At 39.5% G+C, this 23666-nt stretch overlaps 2 protein-coding genes across 2 annotated transcripts in view; both read left to right on the forward strand.

The window, feature by feature from the left end:
- CCDC40 (coiled-coil domain containing 40) overlaps positions 1-15482 on the forward strand; it is a 29000-nt gene extending 13518 nt beyond the window's left edge. Inside the window, exons 10-19 of the mRNA XM_015817429.1 lie at positions 158-401; positions 841-1023; positions 3640-3885; positions 5287-5500; positions 6760-6929; positions 8531-8622; positions 9737-9857; positions 11077-11265; positions 12895-13053; positions 15013-15482. Of these exons, the coding sequence (XP_015672915.1) occupies positions 158-401; positions 841-1023; positions 3640-3885; positions 5287-5500; positions 6760-6929; positions 8531-8622; positions 9737-9857; positions 11077-11265; positions 12895-13053; positions 15013-15279 (1885 nt within the window). The 3' untranslated portion in view covers positions 15280-15482. The remainder of the gene's footprint in view (positions 1-157; positions 402-840; positions 1024-3639; positions 3886-5286; positions 5501-6759; positions 6930-8530; positions 8623-9736; positions 9858-11076; positions 11266-12894; positions 13054-15012) is intronic.
- Positions 15483-19810: 4328 nt separating this feature from the next.
- Positions 19811-23666, forward strand: part of GAA (glucosidase alpha, acid) — a 22161-nt gene continuing 18305 nt past the window's right edge. Inside the window, exons 1-3 of the mRNA XM_015817440.1 lie at positions 19811-19858; positions 21044-21621; positions 22893-23038. Of these exons, the coding sequence (XP_015672926.1) occupies positions 21142-21621; positions 22893-23038 (626 nt within the window). The 5' untranslated portion in view covers positions 19811-19858; positions 21044-21141. The remainder of the gene's footprint in view (positions 19859-21043; positions 21622-22892; positions 23039-23666) is intronic.

A 23666-nucleotide genomic window follows, 5' to 3' on the forward strand; every position in this document is an offset into this window, starting at 1 on the left:
CTTTGTGTGTCTTGACTTCAAAGAAGCAGTGGCCTAGGAAGGTGTTGAAAAGACCACTATGGTCTTCTAATCATTTCCAAAATAGTTTATTTGAAAGCAGAGACATTTATAGTCATTATTTTTGCTCCAAATTATTCTCTTTTTTTTGCCCCTGCAGAGATTCCAGACATAAACTCAAATCTTTGGAGGCTGAAATTGAGGTCTATAAGAAGTCTATCATCAAGGAGGAAGAGAGGAATGAATTGTTGGCTTCTATCCTGAACCGTTCAGAGAACGATGCCAACACAAGCAGAAAGCTGATAGCACAGAACTTGTCTAAACAAGATGCCATGAAAGTGGAATTTGGCACTTACACCCGTACCCTTCAGGAAACAGAGCAGGCCCTCAATAGGGCAACTGCGGTAAGTTTTCCAGACTAAAGTCTGCTATTTGTTTACTTGTAGTGTTTGATTGGGCAACCAGGACTTAAATGGTTCTCCCAAAGAACTTTCAAAACATCATTGCTGAAAATTAGGCTGCCAGTTTCCTGCCATTTTAAATATTAATATAAGCTTCCTAATAGTTTCAACGTATTTTCATAAAAAATCCTAGCAATAGAGAAAGAAAGAAAGAGATAAAGCTGAAATTCTGGTCCTGAACATTGGTATAGCATGTTTCTGGTCACTTTATATAATTGTCTCCCCTACTACAGGCTACAGTAGGAGAAGCAATTATATAAATTGTGGTAATAACTAAGTGTGGTTTCTTGCCATCAAATATGGCTCATCGTAATTCAGAATTCTGCCTTCTACTCTGTTTAAAGTCATCTGCTTTCTAAAAGTTTCCTTTTCCCCATTCCAGGATCGAGCAGCTCGCATGAATGACTTGGCAGTACTTCGTAGAGAAATCGAGAAAGGATCAGAAACCAAGCAGGAAAAGGAAAATGAGATCATGGCCAAGTTGCAAGATCAGATGATATCAAATAAAGCAGCAAAATACTTTTTACAAATAGGAGCTAAACTTCAGAATACGATGTTGACTTTGGTACGTAAAGCACTTCCATATTTGGGGCTGAAGGGAACGAGGTTTGTATTTAAGTATGTGACGTATTTGTTTCTCTCTCTCTTTTTATGTTCATAATTCATAATATTTTCAGACTGAAGTATGGTTCCACCTACCACCAAATAAAGATAAAGATACATTTTTAAAACAAGATTTCCTGCTTTGCTACTGGAAGCCCTGTTAAATCGATTTTAAAAAATTATTTGGTTCCTTCTAGCTTTACATTTAATCTCTGATGGATTTCAATTTCAAGAGCAGAAAGCTTCAGCTGAAACAAGAAAATAATATTTGATGAACCTCAAGACATCACCTTTTTTCATCCCAAAAAGTACAAAGTAGAGAAATATCTTTAGTGGAAGTTGCAATGATTACAATGGGGCTAGATTATGATAATATTTTTCCTATTGTGCACAAACTTACAGTAGTTTTATTTATTATACAATGAAAAAGTATTTGCATTTTATTTACCTATAAGTAATGATATATTTAGCAGGAATTCTCCTGTTAGTTGACTGTTTTACTAAATCTGGATTGCTTTGAAAGTGATTAATGCAAGGAAAATATTACCAAAATTTGAATTATTTGCCCATTTGAATTATTGTCTTCTTGCTGATGAAGATGCTAGAACAGGGGCTCCATGAGAATAGCTCTCACTAACAAAGAATTGTAGGCAGTTCTCACTTACTGACCCCGATTGGGACTGGCAATTCCATCACTAAGCAGTGCAGTTGTTATATGAAATGTCTCATTACCATGCCAACTTACAACATTAGTTCTAGCTGCAGTTGTTAAGTGAATCATTGTGGGTCATTAAGTGTGACATCACATATCCATGGCTTGCAATGTCCTTCCCTGTTGACTTTGCTGGCTGTGAAGGTTGCAGATGGCAATCATGTTACCACAGGACACTGAAACTATTATAAATACTCACTGGTTGCTCGACACTCAATTCATGATCATGTATCTGGAAGGACACCATGATGGCCACAATTTAAAGGACTGGTTGTAATCTCCTTTGTCAGTGCCATCTTAATTTTGAACAAGTGATCGATAAATGAGGATTACGTTTTATTGATAAAGAAAAGATCTATGGAGTTTGAGACACCTGTGTCAGAAACCTTATGATCTGGGGCTGGAACCATGCTCTAGCCAAACTTTTGTGATCTCGGCCCAACTGACATAGAAACAAATGTTTGCAATTTCTGCAAGTAATATGAAGATTTTTGATTGACCAGTTCTGACATAAATATCAAGATCCTGATCTTTCTGATAGACAGAATACTATTTTCTGTAGATAAAACTTCTAGAAATAGCATACACTTCACCTCTGGCACCAATATTGGAGATAATAAAAGAAATGTCCTCAAGCTGGTCCTTGGGGATTTTAAACCCTCTGAGTGGGAACTGTCTAAGGATTTCATGGCAGCCATAACAATCATGGGTTTGACCTTGGTAATATCTAGTCCAGCCCATAAAGGTAGTTACACGCTTGATCTAGTTTTCATTTTGTGACAGTTGATTTATCATTTCCATACGGGGTCATTTTTTGAGTCCTTCTCCATGGACAGTCCTTGCTTCATAACCTGAACCTTGCTTCATAACCAACAATTGCAGGAAAGGAAGACGAATTAATTTGGTCTCTCTCTGGCACTTTATGGATTCAATCAGTTTCCAACTGGTGGTTGGGGAGTTTTTGAATGACCAGGCAACCGGTTTTGCCATTCCTGTTACCAAACTCTGAAAAAGAAAATTGGCAAGGACATTGGATGAAATCATTCCTGAGTCTCCTCCCCTCCTCCCATGCAGATCTAAATGTGCCCTGGAAGATAAAGTGGCAGAAGACACACCAGAAGTGTGAACATGACTAGACAGACATATGAATCCAGATTTGAGGTCACATTATGGCAATAAGACAGTGAAATATAATTACTTCTCTAACCTTATTGCATCTGCAGAGTGCCATTTAGCACCCTTATTTAAAGTAACCCAGACCTTTTGTGGAAATGTAGGTTGAAAAGATCTCCCCCAAGGCTACCATAACTTATTTGAAGGTGAAATTGATCAAATTTGCTCTGATTTGGACTCACAGTTTACATAATGGTGTCTTGCAATATTATCTGAGAGTCTTTTGAATCTATGGAGTTTAAGGAAGTGGATAGCATCCACAATAGCGTGAGCCTAGCCAAGTTGACTCCAGGTTCATCTGGCTGTTTCTGGCTACAGGCTAACCTAAATTAGTGGTGGAGATTTATTTACATTAATATTATTACATTATTGTGATTTATTATTTATCATTGGCTCTCAAAAAACAATTGTTAAAATGCTCCAAGTGAAACCAATGCATGTGCAGTTACATATTGGAAAGAGCAAGTGGGTATTGTTTATATCTCAATATTCTAGCATTATATTTTTCTTTCTGTGCCCTTCTGAGTTCTTGCCATGATTTGGGAATTTTTTGTTCAATACAGTCTAGAGTAATACTGTGGCTGCAGCCAGGCTTTCTATTGGTAATGGATATTTTTAACAGTACTGAAATACTTGCTTAGCTATCCTTACAGAGATGTCTTTTTCTGATCTCTCTTTTCTTGTAATCCCTAGGATACACAGCTTATCAAACTTGAAAATGAAACAGCTCAAACCTCATTGGACATAACAAATACAAATAATAAGCTGAACATGCTTCAGAAGAATCTTTCAGAATTGGACAAGGAATTGGATGAGTTAAACAGCGAGATCAATCATAGCGAGACTGAGATTGCGAAACGTAACCTCCTGATTGGACGCAAACAGGGTACCATCAACTTGTACAACAAGAAATTGGAAATGATGATTTCTCAACTTGGGGTATGTTCTTTTTTTTTCTTGGGTTGCTCAGGGCAATATATATGGCTTGCTACCTCATTTTTTATACCAATTCTGTTGAGCTTAAAGATAGCACTAGCCCATAAACATCCAGTATATTAATTAATTAGTAAGGATATTTAAATGTATCCCCCGTTCAATTCTGCACTCTAACCATCACACATTAGCCTTTCTTTATGTTGGCATTTATTCTATCCAGCTGCTAAACAAATCAAGATGGAAACATTATTAAAGCAACCAATACCTGAGCAGTTCCTGTTATTCAGTATACAGCAGGAATAATTAAATGAATCCAGATGGAACTTGATAACTTGGACTGGAAAATGAGAAAACCAAAGACACGGTACCATGCTCTACACCTGAAAAATGATACTGATTGCCTGTATTTGCCAAAAGCTAAAGGAGAGAGATGACTCCTATAGGTGAAAAAAACTGGAGGAAGAAAAGCATGGTTTGAATGATTACATTAAGAAAAGTGAAGAATCCATATTGAAGGAAGTCGATCAAGGAAAGCATTTGAAAACAACCAGGGTGAAAGTTGATTATAAAAAAAGAAATAATCAAACCAATTTGTTAATTGGAAGAATATGCCAATACATAATCAATACTTGAAGGATTGTGGAAGGAAAATCCAATAAAAACCCCACATAGAATTGGTTGAGATCAGGAGTATTAAAGAAATCCAAAGCTTTATTTTACTGGCACTATAACAAGCTTTGCCAACTAATTGCATGAAAGTGAAAATTCAGCCTGTAACAAACAACAGCAAATGACCTCTTTGTAGTAAAAAGAAATCCACAGTTATACCAATTGTGATTGTAACTTTTGGAGCAATATCATTCTGTAGGGCTCCTTCGATGTTTGGAAATTTTGAATTTATCAGATTGAACACCCCAATTTTCCAAAAACAAAAAAACCCACACCATTTTTTAGGAACTGCCTTTATTCTCAGACTTGACTTTAATAATTTTTAAGTCTTGGTTAGGATTTAAATTATTAATCTTCTACCAATCTCTCTCTGTTAATTTAATTGTGGATTATCAATAACAATTTAAACTGCCTCTCAAAGTATTTCCATGCTTTAATAATCTATATTATTATCCAGTGCACATGGGATAACTTTCTCTTTTTAGGAAGGATTCCCTAAACCAGGACAAAGTATTTTATATTAAATTTAAAAAAAGATGTTCACGGGTGGACTCTATCTAAGTATTAATGGAAAAGAATGTATGTAGCTCAGGGTTGAACTGTGGAGTCCTTGATGTTCTCTAAGCTTCTTTGTTTGTTTGCAGATATTTTGTTACCTGACTAGGTGAAAATGTTTTTCAAACTGTATTGAATACAAGTAACTAAATCTAAATCATTATATACTTCTGATTCAAGGGACAAGAATTGGGGCCTTTGGAAATTGAAATAAAAAAACTCACCAAACAAATAGATGAAATGGAATTGGAGGTAGTGAAGCTCCAAAGACACTGGATGAAGCAACAGAGGGAGTTAGTGAAGTTTACTCAAGAACGAGAAGAGCAGCTGGTTTCCTTAGATATGCTAAAGAAAGAGATCACAATCAAGGAGCAAAAGAAATTACGTGTTGAGAGTAAGTGCAACATGTAAGTGCAACACTGGATCGGGGCATCAGAGGCCTTTTCCAGGCCACTGCCGCCTGGATCTGAGGCCAGGGGAAGCTTCCATGGCCCCCCGCGGCCTGTCCAGGCTCCGGAGGCCTTTTCCAGGCTGCTGCCGCCCAAATCTGAAGCCAAGGGATGCTTCTGCGCCCCCCCCCACAGCCTGATCCAGGCTCCGGAGGCCTTTTCTAGGCCGCTGCCGCCCAGATCTGAGGCTGGGGCAAGGTTCTGCGGCCTCCCCTGCAACCCGATCCAGGCTCCGGAGGCCTTTTCCAGGCTGCTGCCGCCCGGATCTGAAGCCAAGGGATGCTTCCGTGGTCCCCCCGTGGCCCAATCCAGGCTCCGGAGGCCTTTTCTAGGCCGCTGCCACCCGGATTTGAGGCTGAGGAATGGTTCTGCGGCCTCTCCCGCAACCCAATCCAGGCTCCGGAGGCCTTTTCCAGGCCGTTGCCACCTGGATCTGTGGCCAGGGGACGCTTCCACAGTCCCCCTCATGGCCCAATCTGGCCTCCCGAGGCCTTTTCCATGTCGCTGCTGCCCAGATCTGAGGCGGGGGGTGCTTATGTAGCTCTCCGGTGGCTTGTTTCTGGGTGGTGGCAGCCTGGAAAAGGCCTCTGATGCCCCAATCAGGCATCCGGTGGGCCGCGGAAGTGTCCCCCAGCCTCAGATCCGGGCAGCAGCAGGAACTGCGGCAGAGAGGAGACAGATCTTTTCCAGGTGAGTCTGGCACGGCAGGAAGGGAAGGGGAAGCATGATGTATCTTAGTGGGTCGGGGAGGCCTTGAGGGTCTATTCCATCACTAGGCCCTCCATGGCCTTCCCCACTGAGATACCTCATGTTCACTTAACGAGCTGCGTGCATCTTAACAAGCAAGGGAGTGATCTCGTTTGAGATATGAGATTCACTCTATGGGTTTTTGAGTTACGAGTGGAATGGGCAGGCTCCATTCCACTCGTAACTCGAGGACTACCTGTATTTTAATGCCATTTCATTTTTACATATATTCAGTCCAATATTTGTCTGATTCTTAATCTGGGATTTTAAAAAGCACATTTATTTTTATACAGTATGCATATCATGAGTATGCAGACTCGATTTCCCCCCTCCATTCCTGCTGATAGTATCAACTTCCCCATATATTGCACATTTTATTCCAACCCTTCCACCTCTCATGTTATTTGCTCCATTTTACATCTTAAAGAATTGTTACCTTTTTATCCTGTTCTTTCAGATGATATTCAGCAGGAGAAAAATGAACTGAAAGACATTGAGCGACACATGAAGAATATGTCTAATGATCTGGTGAAGCTGCACTTATTGATCAATAAGAATAGTGAGAATTCTAATGAGTTAGAGCAAGGAAACACCATCATGGAAAATGAATTTGTGCGCTCCCTCAAGGTATTCCTTGGCTTAGATTTATTTCTCACAAAATCAGGGTTTGACTATGTTGTTTAGTACTGCTAAAACTACAAAAAAAAGGTTTTGATAACTAGCTTGCAATCCCTTTGTGAACAGAGAAGCAATGACAATATTTCACAGGAAAAGACTGTATAATATAAACAGTTCGTCTAGATCATTCAGTTTCTAGAGAAGGAGGCAGGAAGGAGATCCTCAGGAAAAAAAATACAGATAGTCCTTGACTTATAAGCAAGATTGAGCCCAACATTTCTATTGCTAAGTGAGACAGTTGTTAAGTGAATTTTGCCTCATTTTACAATCTTTTTGCCACAGTTGTTAAGTGAATCACTGCAATTGTTAAGTTAGTGACACGGTTGTTAAGTGAATCTGCCTTCCCCATTGACTTTGCTTGTCAGAAGGTCAGAAAAGGTGATCACATGACCCCTGGACACTGCAACTGTCATAAATATGAGTCAGCTGCCAAGCATCTGAATTTTAATCATATGACCATGGGGCTGCTGCAATGGGCATAAGTGTGAAAAAAGTTCATAAATAACTTTTTTCAGTGCTATTATAACTTTGAATGGCTACTAAATGAACTGTTGTAAGTCAAGGACTACCTGTAGTTAACTTATTTTTCAATAACCTTGACTGGTTTTCTGATGACATCAAATAATCAGTTCTTTGGAAATAATTATAAGGAGAAACATATTGAAACAAAATAGTCAAACTTCACAAAGCTACTGAATTGTTTAGTTTGACAGGCTAGATAAGACATGTCAAGAATAGACTTCCAAGAACACAAGCTCTGATATGTGAATGTATGTAAAGAAGTCAATGAAGCCACTATGAAAAAATACTAATGAGACAATTCTGTACTAGAGAATTATTTAAAAAGGGATTAAAAATAAGATTGCCAACATATAGAGCCCACATATAAATCTACAACATGGAGCCATACATTAAATTCTGTGCACACTGTTTGTCACTGCACCTAGATTTTTGTAAAATTGAAAAAGATAAAATAAAGGCAATTGAATGGTTGTGGGACTCAAATGATTCACTTTCAAGGAAAAAGGTAAAAAAAGCACTAGAAGATAAAACTGTGCAAAAGAGGGAAATATAGTGAGAAAGGGGAAATTTTTCTCCTTGTCTTATTGTGTTACTATTTTTGTCATGCAATGACATTATGTGCAAGATTTAAGACCAATAAAAATGCTTCTTTACACTATTAGGTGTAGTAATGGCTACCAATTTCAATGTTTTCTAAAAGAGAATTGGGCAAATTTAGAGACAGAGCTGTCTATAAGTTGAATTGGCTGTATCTTGCCCCTACACCAAAAGCAGCACAATTTCAACCATGCTAACAAAGAGAAATACTGAAAGAAGGTTATTGCAATCCCATCCTGTTTGTAAGCATCTTGGAAGCATTTAATTGGCCTTTGTGCAACACAGAAACATGAACCAGGTAGGCCTTTGGCAGATGTAACAGGGCTTTTCTTATAATCTGTTGCTAGTCCAGGTTGATAATTATCCTTGTTCTGGATCGTTTGTTTATTAGAAGTAAATAAAAGATACAATGCACATATTCCTGGCTCTAGATATCAGAGAGAGAATCAATTGAGATGCAAGAGAAACTGGACCGACTCCATGAGGAAAAAGAGAGGCTCCTCAACAGTCTAGTTGAGGCAGAGTGAGTTCTGATTTATCATATCGTATCTGAACGCTTAAATAGTGCAGGTGGAAAATATTCATGACTTTTTTGAGAGTCCATTTTCTAGGTTGGGTCATCAACATGTCAGAGCACAGACCCGTGGAATGTAAATCAGATCTCCTTCTTGTGTTGCAGTTTGAGAGATAAGCAGAGAGCAGCCTCTGCAACTAGAATAATTGAAGGCAATTCATAAATTATCACAATGCAGGTGTGTAGTGGAGAAAATAAATGGAGAAAATAAAAAGGAGGAAATAAAACCCTTTTCCTCTTTGTCTTTTGGACATGATCAGAGTCCAATCCAACTCTTTGTCTAATAATCCTACCTCCAGACAGAGCCCCATGAAACACCATCAAGAGTGTAAGCTTTGATCACCCACTCACAGTACAGCCTAAGGGCAGCCCTAATAGGGAATTGCAACACAGTAACAAGGTAAGAAAGCCCAACTTCCATCCTTAATCAGCCTGATTATCATAGCATTCCATCTCCTTAATAATGGGCTTTCCCAGCTTTGCTGCTCTCCTGAAAGGGCCACTTTGCGTAACAATAGGAATCACCCCAGGTGCATGGTCAAGAACCTGCTTTGCTTCTCCAGAGGTTGCCAGCAAATCAGATACCTAGGATTTCCTGCCCTATAGCCTTCAACTTCTGTAAAGACCCTTGCTTTCCCATTGTTCAGGGTCCCTCTCTCCTATGTATAAAGCAGTCATCCAAGGTCCTTGGCAATAAACATGTCTCCTTCTCATTGTTATGCTCTGTACTTCTGAATTTTCCACAAGCCAAATGCCTTTCTAGATTACATTTTAATGCCGTAATTGTTATTGCTTTCTTAGTTTCTGTGTGGAATTTACAGGTGGAATATATTTTCATGACATAATGTTGGGGAAAAACAGATTCCTGGCATTCTTTGTACATAAAAGCTAATAGTAGTCATGACTGTGTTCTCCTTTTGTTTTGATAGAATATGATTTGCACGAGTGTCTTGAGGTGCAATTTGATAGTGATACCAAAATGCACACCTCCTGTTTCCATATGCTATTGTCTGCTAGGGTTCTGCAAGCTTCTTCCTTGTTTTTCTCTCCTCTGGTATTTCAGATGCCAGATGATGCAATGGGAGAAGAAGATACAAATAGCCAAAGAGATGCGTGCTGCAGTGGACTCAGAAGCTGAGCAGAGTGAGATCAGAGCCATGAAGTCAGAGATTCACAGGATGCAGGTGAGACAGGAAGTGCTGGGTAGGCAAGTCTGCTGGTTACCCAGATTGGCAGAAGCACCACTAATTTCAATCAAAGTAGTCTAAGGTTTTGCATCATAAATATGTTTAACCCAAATAATATATGATTTGTACTTACCCAGTCTGCTGTTTTTCCTTTCTGGATGTACCTATATATTGGAGAAAAGATTGCACAAGTGGGCCTGGGGAATATTTTTGGCAGATTTAGTTCCAAGATTTGTAATAAGCCTAATGGTATTTTGGATATGATAAAAGATAGCGCCTCTATTGACTCAACTTTTAGTCACTTCATGGACTATGTAGACTTATTGACAGCACGGTGGAAATGTTTGCCATTAGCTTTTTTCCGAATGGTTTTTCAATGTTCCAATCTAGTCTACAACTCTGATTTTCTGGAAATCTCCCGTCCACACCAGACCCAATCCTGCTTAGTTTATAAGCCCAGATAAAATAACTAGTTTCTGCCACTCACCGAGACATTTTTAGTACAGAGTGTTACATGATAGAGATTGCTACATTCCAGTAATCCTTGCACACTATACAGTCCAAATCTTGCTAAATGCTGAGAATCATTAAAGGATAACTGCCCAGATTCTGCTTGCAAAACTTTAGTTATTGAGAGTCCGTTATTTTGTTGTTGTTATTGTTGTTGTTGTTATTTTTGTTGAACTTCAAGCTACTCTGCTTACCTTTATAAGATTGGCTAGATGCTGCCACCTGCTGTGAAGCTGAACTAGGATATAAAATGTAAATTAATTTTTAGATATATTCAGTGACTATAATTCTGATTTTGATTTAATATTTCAGAAAAAATATATTGGATCCAGACAATAGCTAATTTTGCAATAGGAAAGGTATTAAGAACTGCTGAGAAACTCAGCATGTCAGCTATCTATCAGAAATGTGGATTAACATTTCAGGGATGTAATTTATTAGGCCCTATTATATGATGTTTTGCAGTCATCAGCAAGATGCTTCAGATATTTGAGGTATGTTGAATTCACTAACAGCCCCAAAGATTTGTAGATTCTGCTGATCAGTGTGGTGGTACCCTAGTTTTACAGTTTCTGAACCATGTTATGCAAAGCTTTGGGCTATAGATGATTATGTATCCATGGCTACAAGGATGTAGAAATATAACATCTGATTCATGGGTGATGTCCAAGTATACTCAGTTGGCTTGCTTCCTTTCTGAATATAGGTAAGGTACCAACAGCTGAGGAACCAGCAGGAGAAGTTAATGAGAAATATGGAGGCAGCAGTTTCCCGCCGAGAAACAATTGTGGTTCGTGCTGAGGGCCAGAGCAAAATGAATAAACAAGTCTTGACAAAAGGTGACTTCCACTACAAGAAGTTGGAGCTTAAAAAAAAGATCAAAGAGACCCAGAAGGTCAGCAAATAAAAATTGTTATTATAGATCATTAGGGAATTACACAGAGAGAGAGAGAGTACCTGGCCAACTTGTTATTTGTAGAATACTTCCTGAAATAGTCTGGAGAGCTAACTCTGCTGTTCTCTCTTGTATATAAATACTCTACTTTCAGGTTTCTAATATGGAAATTAACAGAGCTCCTTAATTCATCGACAATATCATGGCCCGCTGTATCTCTAGTAGGACTGATTATGCTATCCTGGACATAATATTTTTCCTCCTGCTTAAATACAAGATTCAGTAAAACTATAAATGTCAGCTTATACTGCTATAAGTCAAAACAGTAACAAGGAATCTTTTAAAATCAAAAGTGTATTTGGTGAGCAGGAACAGTCAATTTGTTCAGGATCACAGCAGCAGCTTGAATAACTTGGATGCATAGATTCATTCTAGTCGGATGAGGTGAAAGGGAAAAAAGCCCATCTCTATAGTGTCATCTATGAAAGGAATATTTAAACTTGGTCAGCCAACTGGATTTAATTTATCAATCTAGACAGAAAGCAAAGACCAGCAGCATCTGTAAGAGGCAAACAAGATTTGCAAGATGGCAGATACAATATTGCAGTGCAAGCGGTGCCCATTTTGCATGTGTATGACACACATAGAAAAAAGGCCCTTCTTGCCTCAAGAGTTTGCACGCACCGTCTTGCAGTTTTTCACCAACATACTCTGAAGACATTGCTATATTTAGAATATTTAGAAAAGTTAAACTATGAGTGACAAATCAGGAGTTAGAAGGTTTTTCTCTCGCAAATGATTTTTTTTAAAAGAGGAGGGGAAACGTGTTTTTGTCTTTGTTCTGTATTTTTTCTCTTGTGGAAGATACAAAGCATCTTTTCACAGGCTAACTCCAGGCCAGGGGAACAGAAAATTTCCAGGAATTTAGATTGGAGATTCAGGGAAAAATATATTGTAGCAATCTGGAAATTAAGGCGCTAAATGCAGATTAGAATTTTGTTTTATGGAGAATGATTTAGTTATGCCATAAGTTTGTGCTGTCTTTATTATCCCTTGCTGTATTTTGTTACAAAAATTCCTCTAGACAGTGCTGGAGGAGCCTGTCTTTGAAATATCTCCAGAGGCAGGGCATTGCTTCAAATGGGGGGAGGGACTGTCAACCCCAATACCTAGCACAAACAAGGAAGCAAGAATTACTCAGATTTCTGTAGAGTGTTTTTAATATCATGATGCCGAAAACTGAGATAGATTTTCCAGTCCTCATTTAATTGATGATATATTTCTGCCCAGCTTCAATACAGAGTTGTATTGAAACACAGGCACTACTGAACCACTATTAAGAAGTGTACTGTGAGCTTACTGAGGGAACATAGATTCAGAACCGCTGACCAGTTATATATTAAGTGGAAAATAAATGCTTCTGTTGAGCATATAGATGCATTTTCTTACATCATGAACATCACTGGAGGTTGGGGGAGGAGAAAATCATTTGTTAAGGGTATTATAATGTATGAAGTTGTGAGAATGAGAATTTACAGCATGCACTTCTCTCACAGGAACTTCCGGCAAATAACTGGTCTTGAGAAAATGGATTGATTTCTCTCCCCCCCCCTTCTTATATTCCCCTAGTGTGCTGAGGAATGCAACAAAACCATAATTCAGCTTGAACAATCACAGCAGAACCTCCACGAAGCTATTATGGAGAAGGAGAGACTGCTTTCCAATAGGAATTATGAAGCAGAAGAACTTGATGAAAATATAGAACAATTGCAAGCAAGGAAACGGCAGGTAACAAGAGTGGTCATTTGTGCAGTGCGTGTTCCATCTCTCTTTGGGACTAATTATATATGGCGGTAACCTTGTATACTCAACTTGGAGTAGTTGCTCCATGCTGAGGAAAAATGTACCTATTCATATATGGACTCCTAATAACAGGATTTGAGTATGGCTGAAGCATCCTGTCCAGTTTTTAACTTTTTATTTTTTTACCGTTTAGCAAATTATAATATATTCTGATAATTCATATTATTGCAACAATTTGCAAAATAGGTTGCTTAATCAACTGCAAGTTCTACCGTGTTTCCTTGAAAATAACCAACCAGAAAATAAGCCCTAGCATGATTTTTCAGGATGCTCATAATATAAGCCCTACCCCAAAAATAAGCCCCGGTTAAGATTGTCAGCCAGAATGCCGCATCAGCATTGTGATTGCCCTGGGGGGGGGCATGGTAGATGAACGTGGTCAACTCAAAGTTATTCACGTTAGGGGGTGCCTGTGGGGACCCGGGTGGGGCTGGGGAGATACAGGGTCTCTGGCAGAGGGGGGCGGGACCAGGGTGGCGACAGGGCCTGATCCACCAGAGGAGCCTCACCAACCCTCTCAGGCCATGTGGGGTGCCCCTGAACAGCAGCGTAGACTGCCCAGGGCCCTGAGCAGCCCCACTTCCCCAAGGGGATGCCTGGCCACACTTGCCTCCTCGAGGCTGCTCCTGCTGTGCTTGCTCTCCTTGTTCAGACTGGGCTTCTTGGGCTCGGGGGGGCTGAGGGGCAGCGGGGCTCCTGATGGGTGGAGCTGCTGCTGCTGGTGCCACCACTGGGAGGTGAGGTGCTGGGAGGCAGATAACAGGGCTGGGGTGGCCTGGGTGTGGGACCCTGAGGTGTGCGGGTGCGGGACATGTGGGGCAGCTCTGGGCCTGGGCTTGGGCGGAATGGGGAGGGGAGTCCCGGCTGCCTCTTGGGGACAGGGGCTCCTGGCCCTTCTCATTTGCCAGGGCCATTGCGAGTGAGGTGGCAGTTGGGAGACTCATCCCACGTGTGCGGCGGAGCTGGAGGACAAGGTTGGACGGCAGGGGCTAAGTGCGCAGGGGCCAAGGCGTGATGCCACCACCCCTGCCTTGCCTTGCCTCACTGCAGCGGCACCAGCAACAGGCAGAGGCAGAGGCATGGGGGGAGGAACGCAATCTGGCCCGCCAGACACGCCGGCAAGCAAAGACAGACAGTGGGATGGAATGGGTGGGCAGCTCTGCCTCCGCCTGCTACTTGGAGGGCTGGCCTGGCAGTCGCAGTGCTCAGACTCACCTGTGCTGCATAGGCTGCACAACCCTAAAGTGCGTTGGCCAAGGGGCCAGCGGGCTGTGGCTGCTGCCAGACATCAGCCCCCGTGCACTCGCCGCCTCCTATGCACATGCCGGGGGAACACCCAGCCAGGCTGGGCTGGGGTCAGAGCAGGGAGGGGTAGTCCCTCGCCATCTCCAGGGCAGCCCCACAGGCCAGATATGGGCCCATCCAGTCCGTACGCCTTGTGTTTGACATGTCTGTTATATATGAAAAAAATAAGACATCACCTGAAAATAAGCCCTAATGCGTCTTTTGGAGCAAAAATTAATATAAGACCCGGTCTATTTTCGGGGAAACACAGGTATGAGTTACCTTGGTGAGCTATGTGTCTGAAAAGACAGGGATTAAAACCAACTGCTGTATAGTTATCTACTTGTGCATACAAATCTGCAAGTATATTAGTGTTTAATTTTATTTTTGGATTTCACTGACAGTTCTCATAATGCAATTTTTCTTCTGGGACCCTGTCTACTAAAAAAAAAAAAGTTTAATCTTGTATTAAACCCAGGCTATCTAGATTTTTGCTCATCGGTTGATTCAGTCTCAAGATGCATCAGAGAGGATTTATTCCTTCCTGCCTTGCCTGCAGCCTTTTGTCTCTAATAACAAATTCAATGTTGCTTTTCTAAGAACCTTTCAGATATTGTGTCCAATCAGACACGCGTGAAGCACATGCAGACCGTGAAGGAAGGGAAGTACAGCCTACTATGTCGTTCTGAGATAATGGCCCGTGTTGAACATCATAAAGTGGAGGAGAGACTGCAAACTCTTAACACCCTTCTCCATCAGATTGACCACGAGTATCCTCATTATCACAAGACATTGCACAGAATTACCCAAGTAATAACTCAGAAACTGGAAGAACTGAGTGCCCAGGATCAAGCTGAAGAAAAATAGAGCTGGACATTTTCAAAATATCAGTGTGAGAATAACTGGAATGTTATTTCCTGACAGCTTGTCAGTGGATGGTATATAGGAAAGAGAAAGATGGGGGATGGACAGGGTAGTTGTGGGTTTAAAAAAAAGTGAGTCAGTTTTATATTCAAAGTTTGCTTTTTCCATTGCACTGTTTTTCTGTCCTAAATAAAAAGACAAGTTAGATTCTTATTTTCTTGTTTAGTTCTGTTAATCTAGGAATTCAGCAAACTTTCAATTCTTATTTGTTGGAAGGAATGTTGACATTTTCCATAGAATAAAGAACTCTTCTGAAAAACATTCAGATTCCACGAGAGAACATTATGGCGAAATGTAACTGCAAAGCTTTCCATTTGATTGTTCTCCTAACGTCTTCCTCCTTTCCTCAGCCCCTGCTTCCTAGACAATGCTAAGACAGCTCCTCTGATCAGCAGTTGACAAGATAAAAGCTCATTTAAGGAAAGTTCACTTTCTCAACACCACATGAAGAAAAATTTCCAATCAGCAGTCAACAGGGGATAAGATTTTCTTTTTCTGGGCAAAGTTGTTCATCCCTCATGATACTGGAGGATGGGGGGAATATTAAACCTCAATATGATGAAAATTCTCCCATTTTCATTTAAAGTGCAGGGATCAACTGAGAAGAAGGTAGCTGTAAATTAGATGTGCATGATGATGTATCCCTGTTTGCAGATAAACTTTGAGAGATTTCATTGGAGATAATTCCACCCCCAGGTCAAAACTATATTTTATATACCGTAGTTTTGCCCTAAGGTGACTAAGCTGCATTAAGACTGATACTTGGATTCACATGTAATTTAAATATGTTGAACAGGCCATAATGGCATATTTACACATAATACTAAATCACAATGAGTAGATACATACTTATCCAAAGGAAAAGAACAGATCATAGCTTAATGCTCTGTATAAAACCATAGATGGAACCTTAAGGCAGGGGTCCACAACCCTGGTCCATGGCCCACTACTGGGCAGTGAACTGTTCAGAACCAGGCCATGGAAGCGATGGGTGAGCGTGTGCGCATCCCCACTTGCATGAGCAGCAGCTGAGCATGTGGAGATGCGTTCCATTTGTGTGAGCAATGGGCGCACTTTTGCCTGCCACTCACAAATGGAGCTGTGCATGCACTTGCCTGCTGCTCGCTCAAATGCAGTTGCACGCACACATGCTTAACTGCCGCTCATGCAAATGCAGCTGTGCGCACACTTAACCGTTGCTCACAAATGAAGCTTCATGTGTGGCTGCACACTTGCTGCTCGTGCAGAACCATCCCCTCTCCTCCCGCGCCAGTCCGTAATGCTGGAAAGGTTGGGGAACTCTGCCCTAAAGTGACTTTTTTTCATTTTACTCGTTAACAAAGAATTTGGCAGATACAGCTGTACCTGCTATATTATACCCAAAGATAGGCAATCTGATGCTGTTACAATTTCATCTTCATAGTTCCTTGCCACTGATTGGAGCTGGTTGTACTTGATCCCCAAGGAAGTGGAGGAATACTGTATAAAAACTCAATATAGATGAAAACTTCCTGTACCTGCCTCTCTCTTCCCCCTATCTCAGCTGTTCACCCAGCCTGTGCAAAGCTATCATGGCCCTGGAGGCCTTGACCTACTCCAACCCACACCTGGGTTCACTTATCTTTGCATTGTTCTGCAGCTGCTGACAGGCACACCCAAGCAGATCCAAGGCACAGCTTCCTATGGAGGTTCCATTCTTTGCTCAACAACCACAACTGGGAGAGCCAGGATTGTGGTCCTTGAGCAAAGTGACAATTTTGCTCAACAACCACAAATCTGATCACAACTGAATTTGGAAGTCAAGGACTACCTGTAGTCTATCAGGTTTTGGTTTTTTAAAAAATATGTTTTATTGATTTTTAACATACAGCTTAATATTTGGTAAACATCATGTTGTCTGGGTTAGTGTTTAAAAAACAGTCAATCACGATTAATTTCTATAATTCTATAGTCCTTAGAATAGCTTTACTTGATTTCCTCTTCTTCCAATAATAGTCTCTTTTGCCAACCTTAAATTAATACAGCTCTTATTTAAATAAATGACAATTAAATGTAAACATTTTTCTCACGTTTCTGCAAATAATAACCACATCAATATAAAGCTTCTTTTCACGGATCATCTTGATTGTCTCATCATAATTCCTGTTTACATTCTTATTTAAATTTGTTTTCCCCACAATATTCAAAACATTCTTACTGGTTAAGTTTTTCTTAAAATTAATTACACTTAAGTATTTAAGTCACATTTTTACAATTTCTCATATCTTAAAAAAAAGAGTAAAAAAAGAAAAAAAGACAAACCAGAGAAAACATTTCTTTTATATAAACCATCCCAACATTTTTATATTTCTCATGTCGAAAACCAAACACTTTTCTATCAGTTTTTTTGTACATATTAGTTCTGCAAAATCATTAAAAAAATGGCTGCAGCAATTTTAAAATGTAGCTTCCTATTATTTTAGAGAAAGTTGTAGAACGGGCTCATCTCAGCCAAGCTTTTTCAATTATAGACTTTTTATTTCAAAATCATCCTTAGGCATAGTCTTTAAACCCTATACTTTGAACATGATGCAAAATTACAGCACAATGAAAAAGCTTGATTGATCTAAGAACATATTCCAATTTGCAGGACTACATTCTTAAATAGCTACAGAATTTGAATGCAGTTACAGATCTGCAACAAAGAACATTTTAATGGAAAAACATTGAATTTCTTCCATGTATTATGGAATAACATGGTATATTTACTGTCAGTATATTACTCCAGCCGTCATTGCTAAAAAGGACATATCGTTCTCTAAAATGTTGGAAATTTAATGACCAAATGAAATCATACTTTCATATTTGGTGATAATATTGTAAAACTCCTAAGTTTTGGAAATGATTCATAGTAGAATGAAACAATTCTTAAAAGTTGACATTCCTTTTTCAACCTACAATATTTTTGTTAAACCTTCCTAAACATACTGTACATCTCTTTCTTCAAAATATATTGAATTAGCTTTGTATATGCTAACTGCTATAACGGTGAAAGAATGATGAACTAAATTCCGGAAGTATGCGTCAATGTCTGGAATAAACTTGTTATTTTAAAAGTAAATTTGACACAGAATTCAGTTCAAGCTTTTCTTAGATTACAACTTAATACAATATGTACCATACTCAAAGTACTTTACTTATGGATTTTATAATTTTAGTAAATTGGATTAAATTTACTGTAGTTTATAATCTTATTTGGTGAATTATATTGTTGATTGTGATTCTTGACAATCATGTTTATCTTAACAGCAAGTTTAAATCTTTTACAATATAGCTACTCAAAATTAACAACATACTGGAGAATCGTAATGTTCATAACATACTAAAATCCTGCATTTATTCACTTAAATTTTACTCTTTTATCCCCTTTTCTTGTTCTTTTAAGTTTATATATCTTCTTTGAAATGTTTAAAACAATGGCCCCATTTTGATTTTAAATCTCTTGTATGTCCCAAGCTTCATTGTTATTTTATCAATAAATCAAATTCCAGGAGCAATTTTAATTAAGTCCATTCATAATAATTCAATGATCTGAGTGAATCTCAGGGAGGGCTAAACTCATACAATTTTAAGCCAAAGCCATATTTTATTTTACATATAACCAATTTTAATAGGTGTGTATTTTCCATCTCCTATATTCCAAAATACAAGTGTTCTATGAAACAGTCTTAATAAATTATGCAAAGCCATCCAATAGTACACTTGCCTTCTGTCTTCAGTTTAGAACAGTAACTAATAAAAAGTAGCGAGTGTACATAGAAATAGCAAGGGCTAAAAGTTGACAACATTTAATTATCCGCCTCCAAATTCTACCGAATTGAATCCCAAGAATGGTCATGGCATTTCTTTAATAAGCAATTTAAAAAAGCAGACCTGCGTTTGCAAGTAAATGGGAGTAGAATGAACGTTTTCATTATTATCACCAAAAAAACCCGTAATCTCTAAAAGAAACACAATATTTGGAAACAGGTGCGCGGGGGGGGGTTTGTTTGTTAACAGGGTGATAATGTGTGAAAAGAGACGGAGTGCAACTCGTCCAAACATTTTGCAGATTTGTCCTACTTTCTCTAGAAAAGGTACACCCATCATAAATGTTTGCACCGGGGAAGCTCTTCCACGGCGCACCATTGTGTGTTGTCGCCTCATTTAAAGGACTCGTTAATAGAGAAACCCCTTCCAACCGAAGCCCTTTTCTGTGGGCCTGCCATCTCCGGGCTGCAAAAAATCCGGACGACAACGAGAAAAAGCCGGATGGCAGCGAAAGAAAATAAAATCCTAACCCTTTGCTGGCATCTGGCGGATGCCTGGATTTTTTGCAGGGACATCCAACTCATTCGACGAGCCCGTTTGGTGAGATCGTCCTCGTAGGAGAAAGGAGAAAATTTTAGTCACGTGAGCCGCTATTCACGTGATCTGTTGAAAAAACTTCACTCTATTCGTTTCTTTCGGGTTGGGCTGATTGCAGAAGCTTCTGTGTCTTCGCGTAAGTGAATATTTCGGGGGTGTGTGTGTGTGTGGCCTGGCCAAAATCCTGATAATGGTAATTGTGAATGGGGCGGGGCGATAGAATTGCTGTGGGATTTACTTTGGCTAGGGTCAACGAGTAGGAAAAAAAAACCTGTACATTTTCACACTAATTCGAAGGAATCTAGTAGCACTTATTCAGACTAACAAATGTAATGGCCGAAGCTTTCGTCGGATGCAGTTGAGGAAGTCGGCTGTAGCTCACAAAGGCTTAATTATATGTTTTAATAACATTTATCAGTTTGAAAAAATGCTACCAGGTTCCTGATTGTTAGTTACTGCAGAATAATATTGCTCTCCTCTTACAGTGACCACATTTTCACAATGTTTGTTTGTTTATTATTTATTGATTTAATATCCTGCCTTTATTCGTTTTATAAATAGCTTATGGCANACTATCTGATGACGCGATGAGTGAGGAATAGTAGTTAGTCCTAGCCACTCTCATCGCCACTAGGTAGGATCTAACATGTATCCTTACCTGTGTTCGCGCGGATTCGGTTCGGCTGGCCCTCCAACATCTCTCTAGGCGTCTTTTCCGGCGTTTCATCTCTCTCAGCTCCCCGGAGAACCAGGGAGCCAGTTGAGACCTAGCATCCTCAATTGTAATTAATATTGATAGAACATTTTTTGTATTCTCATCACTGGTTTCTAAATAATAAAATGTTAATCATCTCCAATTATTATTGTATAATAATCACAATTGAAATAATAGATTGTATCCAGAGTCAACATGATAATATCTCTATAAGCAACATGGAGTCTGTCTTGCCTATAGGGAAATGCCTGTCTTCTTGGTTTCTCTGCTCAAAGTGCTTTCAAGACTGTTTTAAGATTTCCTGACACAGGAAATTTGTTCCTGCAGGAAATCAGCACATGCAGCTCTACAGGATTGATATACATAGAAGGAAAAATGCTCAATAGACCTGTTGCTTTTTGAGCCACAACAGTGGGGTATCAATGTTTTGATTGGAATCAATATTGAATACAAAGGAATAACTTTTAGATTCTCTAGGCCTGACAGACATTCATCAGGGACTTCCCCACTTGAATACAAGGGATAGGTTCTTAAGAATAGTCAGCCTGGAGAACGCAGCACAAGCCAGGAATTCATAGTTTGTGTCTGATTGTATCTCCTCTGCAGCTGGAGACTGACTGTCCTATACTTGCTGAGGAGCAAACTCCTGCCTTTCTCCATGGTGATTCAATGCCTGACAGAGGTTGTGGTGGAAGAAGCACACAATGCTGGTGATTTCAACTCTAGCATTTGTGATCACTCTGCTTGGACTATCTAGGACCTCAGAGGCAGCCATAGCTGCTTCTAAAAGAGAGAATGATCACTGGGGTAAGAATCATGGCAGGATTTCAGAGGTACCACAACAGAAACTAAAACAACAGTTGGAACCCCTGTCGATGTCTAAGCAATGCAACATCCCTCCAGACAGCCGCTTTGACTGTGCCCCAGAGAAGCTTCTCTCTCAAGATGAATGTCAAGCTCGGGGATGTTGTTACGTCCCTGTCTCTTCCAAAGGCTCTGCTGGTTGGCAGCCCTGGTGCTTCTTTCCTACCAATTACTCTAGTTACAAGATGACAAACCTAACTGCCACCAAGACTGGCTACACTGCCCACTTGATCCGCAGTGCACCTTCTTTCATGCCAGATGACATCCTGAATGTGCAGCTGGATGTGGTCTTTGAGACCAAGGGGAGGCTTCACTTCACGGTGAGTAGGGACTATTGTTTTGTTTTGTTTTGTTTTTAAAAAAGGAAGTCCAAGGCACTCTGACATTAACCAAACATGGAATATCTTTGTAACTCCCCAGCTCCCTAATTTTTGTGCATAAAGCATTCTTGCTGCTATCTGCATATAGTATATAAAAGCAAGGTTCTAGATTTTTTTTTACAAGTTCTTTGTCCCTAACCCATCTCTTAGTAACATCAGGATTATAGCCCTTGATCCTCAAATTTTGTTTGTTCCTGCTCTAATCCTAGGATAAATCTCTTTTCAGTTAAATAGAGAGGGTTATTGCCAGGCTATGTGACTATGGCAATTCTGTGGAATTGTGAAAGATTAGAATGTGATTGCCAGAACCAGAATTCATTTTCTTAAGAATATTAGCGTTTAAAAAATAATTTCAGAAGCTAAAGAAGTGAATACGTGGCTGGGTACAAGCATCAGGTTAAGTGTGGTTTATTTGGCTTTTACTAGTTTGTATAAACTTAATCACTATACTGCATGAAGAATAATTATGGTCTAGTTAGGATTGCTCTACCTAGCCTAGGCTATCACTAGATGGCAGCAAAGAACTGAAGTTTTCGGTATTGCTTTGCTGATATTGAGCCAATGACAATATGTGTAAATCCAGCTAATTGTGGTTTATTCAATAAATCACGATAATGCGTAGCGTGGCTTTGTTATTTGTGACTCTTAGATACATTTCTAGTAGCTGGAGTAGGGGCTACATAAGTAATCCCTTTTCTCTGCGACCAAAATACATCCTGCGTATGATAATACTTCAAATACATGTAGATATTGTAGGTATGTATGATATACATATCTAAATTATTATGTATATATTTTCAGAAATCTAAAAACAAATTATAAACGAAATGAAATGCTACAAGCTTAGAAGTGATTAATGCTTATTTCCAAGCAAAATCATACAAGAGTGCAGCCTTGAATTTATTTTATACTGTTTAAAATTGGCTCTGCTTATAGATGTCTGTTTTAGAAATAACGGGGTGCAGGAATATCAAATGTCATATTAGATCAATTGAAAGGTGGGAAATCAGTTAATCAGACAATAAAAAGCCCCCTTGAACCAAAAAGCTGGATTTCATTGTAACTTCAAACTTCACACCGACCTCCTTTCTTCCACCTCACAAACGATTCTGAAGTAGAAGCCAAGTCCCTTTGAAGCTTGACTGAATTTTTCTGACCAATTTTTGGAGTAGCATCACACAATGTTTGTTGTTCTGTCTCTTCCACCACAGCTTAAGAATCCAGCTAGAAAACGCTATGAAGTTCCTTTAGAAACCCCCAAGGCCACCAATAAGGAATCCTCAACTCTCTATTCTGTGCAGTTCTCTGCTGATCCCTTTGGCCTCATTGTTTTTCGACAGTCCAATGGCCAAGTTCTGTAAGTAGCTCCGGACTTTGCTCATCCAAGTATTCGTCTAATTCAGTGTATTTCACTAGCAGAAAATGAAGGTTGAATAGCTGTATGATGATAATATAATGTGTGTGTGTGTGTATTTGTGTGTGAGAGAGAGACACACAGAGACAGAAAGAGAGAGACAGAAAGAGAAAGAGAAATTGCTAAACTAGTGCTTATGTTCTAGAACAGTGTTTCTCAACCTTGACAATTTTAAGCATTGCTGGCTGTGGAATTCTGGGAGTTGAAGTCCACATGCCTTAAAATTGTCAAGGTTGAGAAACACTGTTCTAGAAGTTGAAGGGCCATTTTCGTATTGGACTCCAGAGTTTGCCTTCACCTAAAAAGTTTTACAGGCTTTTGATGCATATGCATCTCTTCCAAATAGGTATTTGGAATTTATATTTTGCATATGAAGCAGTGCACCTAATATATATGTAAAATAGCCTTTAATGAGTACATCTACCAGCAGTATTGAGGCATTGAGTTGAGTTTTATCTTTTCTGACATGCAATATCTCTAACCCCGGACTACATTCTTCACACAGCTACCTGTGGCCTCAAATCAGGCCGATTCTGGGCCATGTGCCAAAAATAGAAAACCACAAATAGAA

This window comes from Protobothrops mucrosquamatus, unplaced genomic scaffold (genome assembly GCF_001527695.2).
Source record: "Protobothrops mucrosquamatus isolate PMUCROS unplaced genomic scaffold, P.Mucros_1.0 scaffold_127, whole genome shotgun sequence".
Lineage (NCBI taxonomy): Eukaryota > Metazoa > Chordata > Lepidosauria > Squamata > Viperidae > Protobothrops > Protobothrops mucrosquamatus.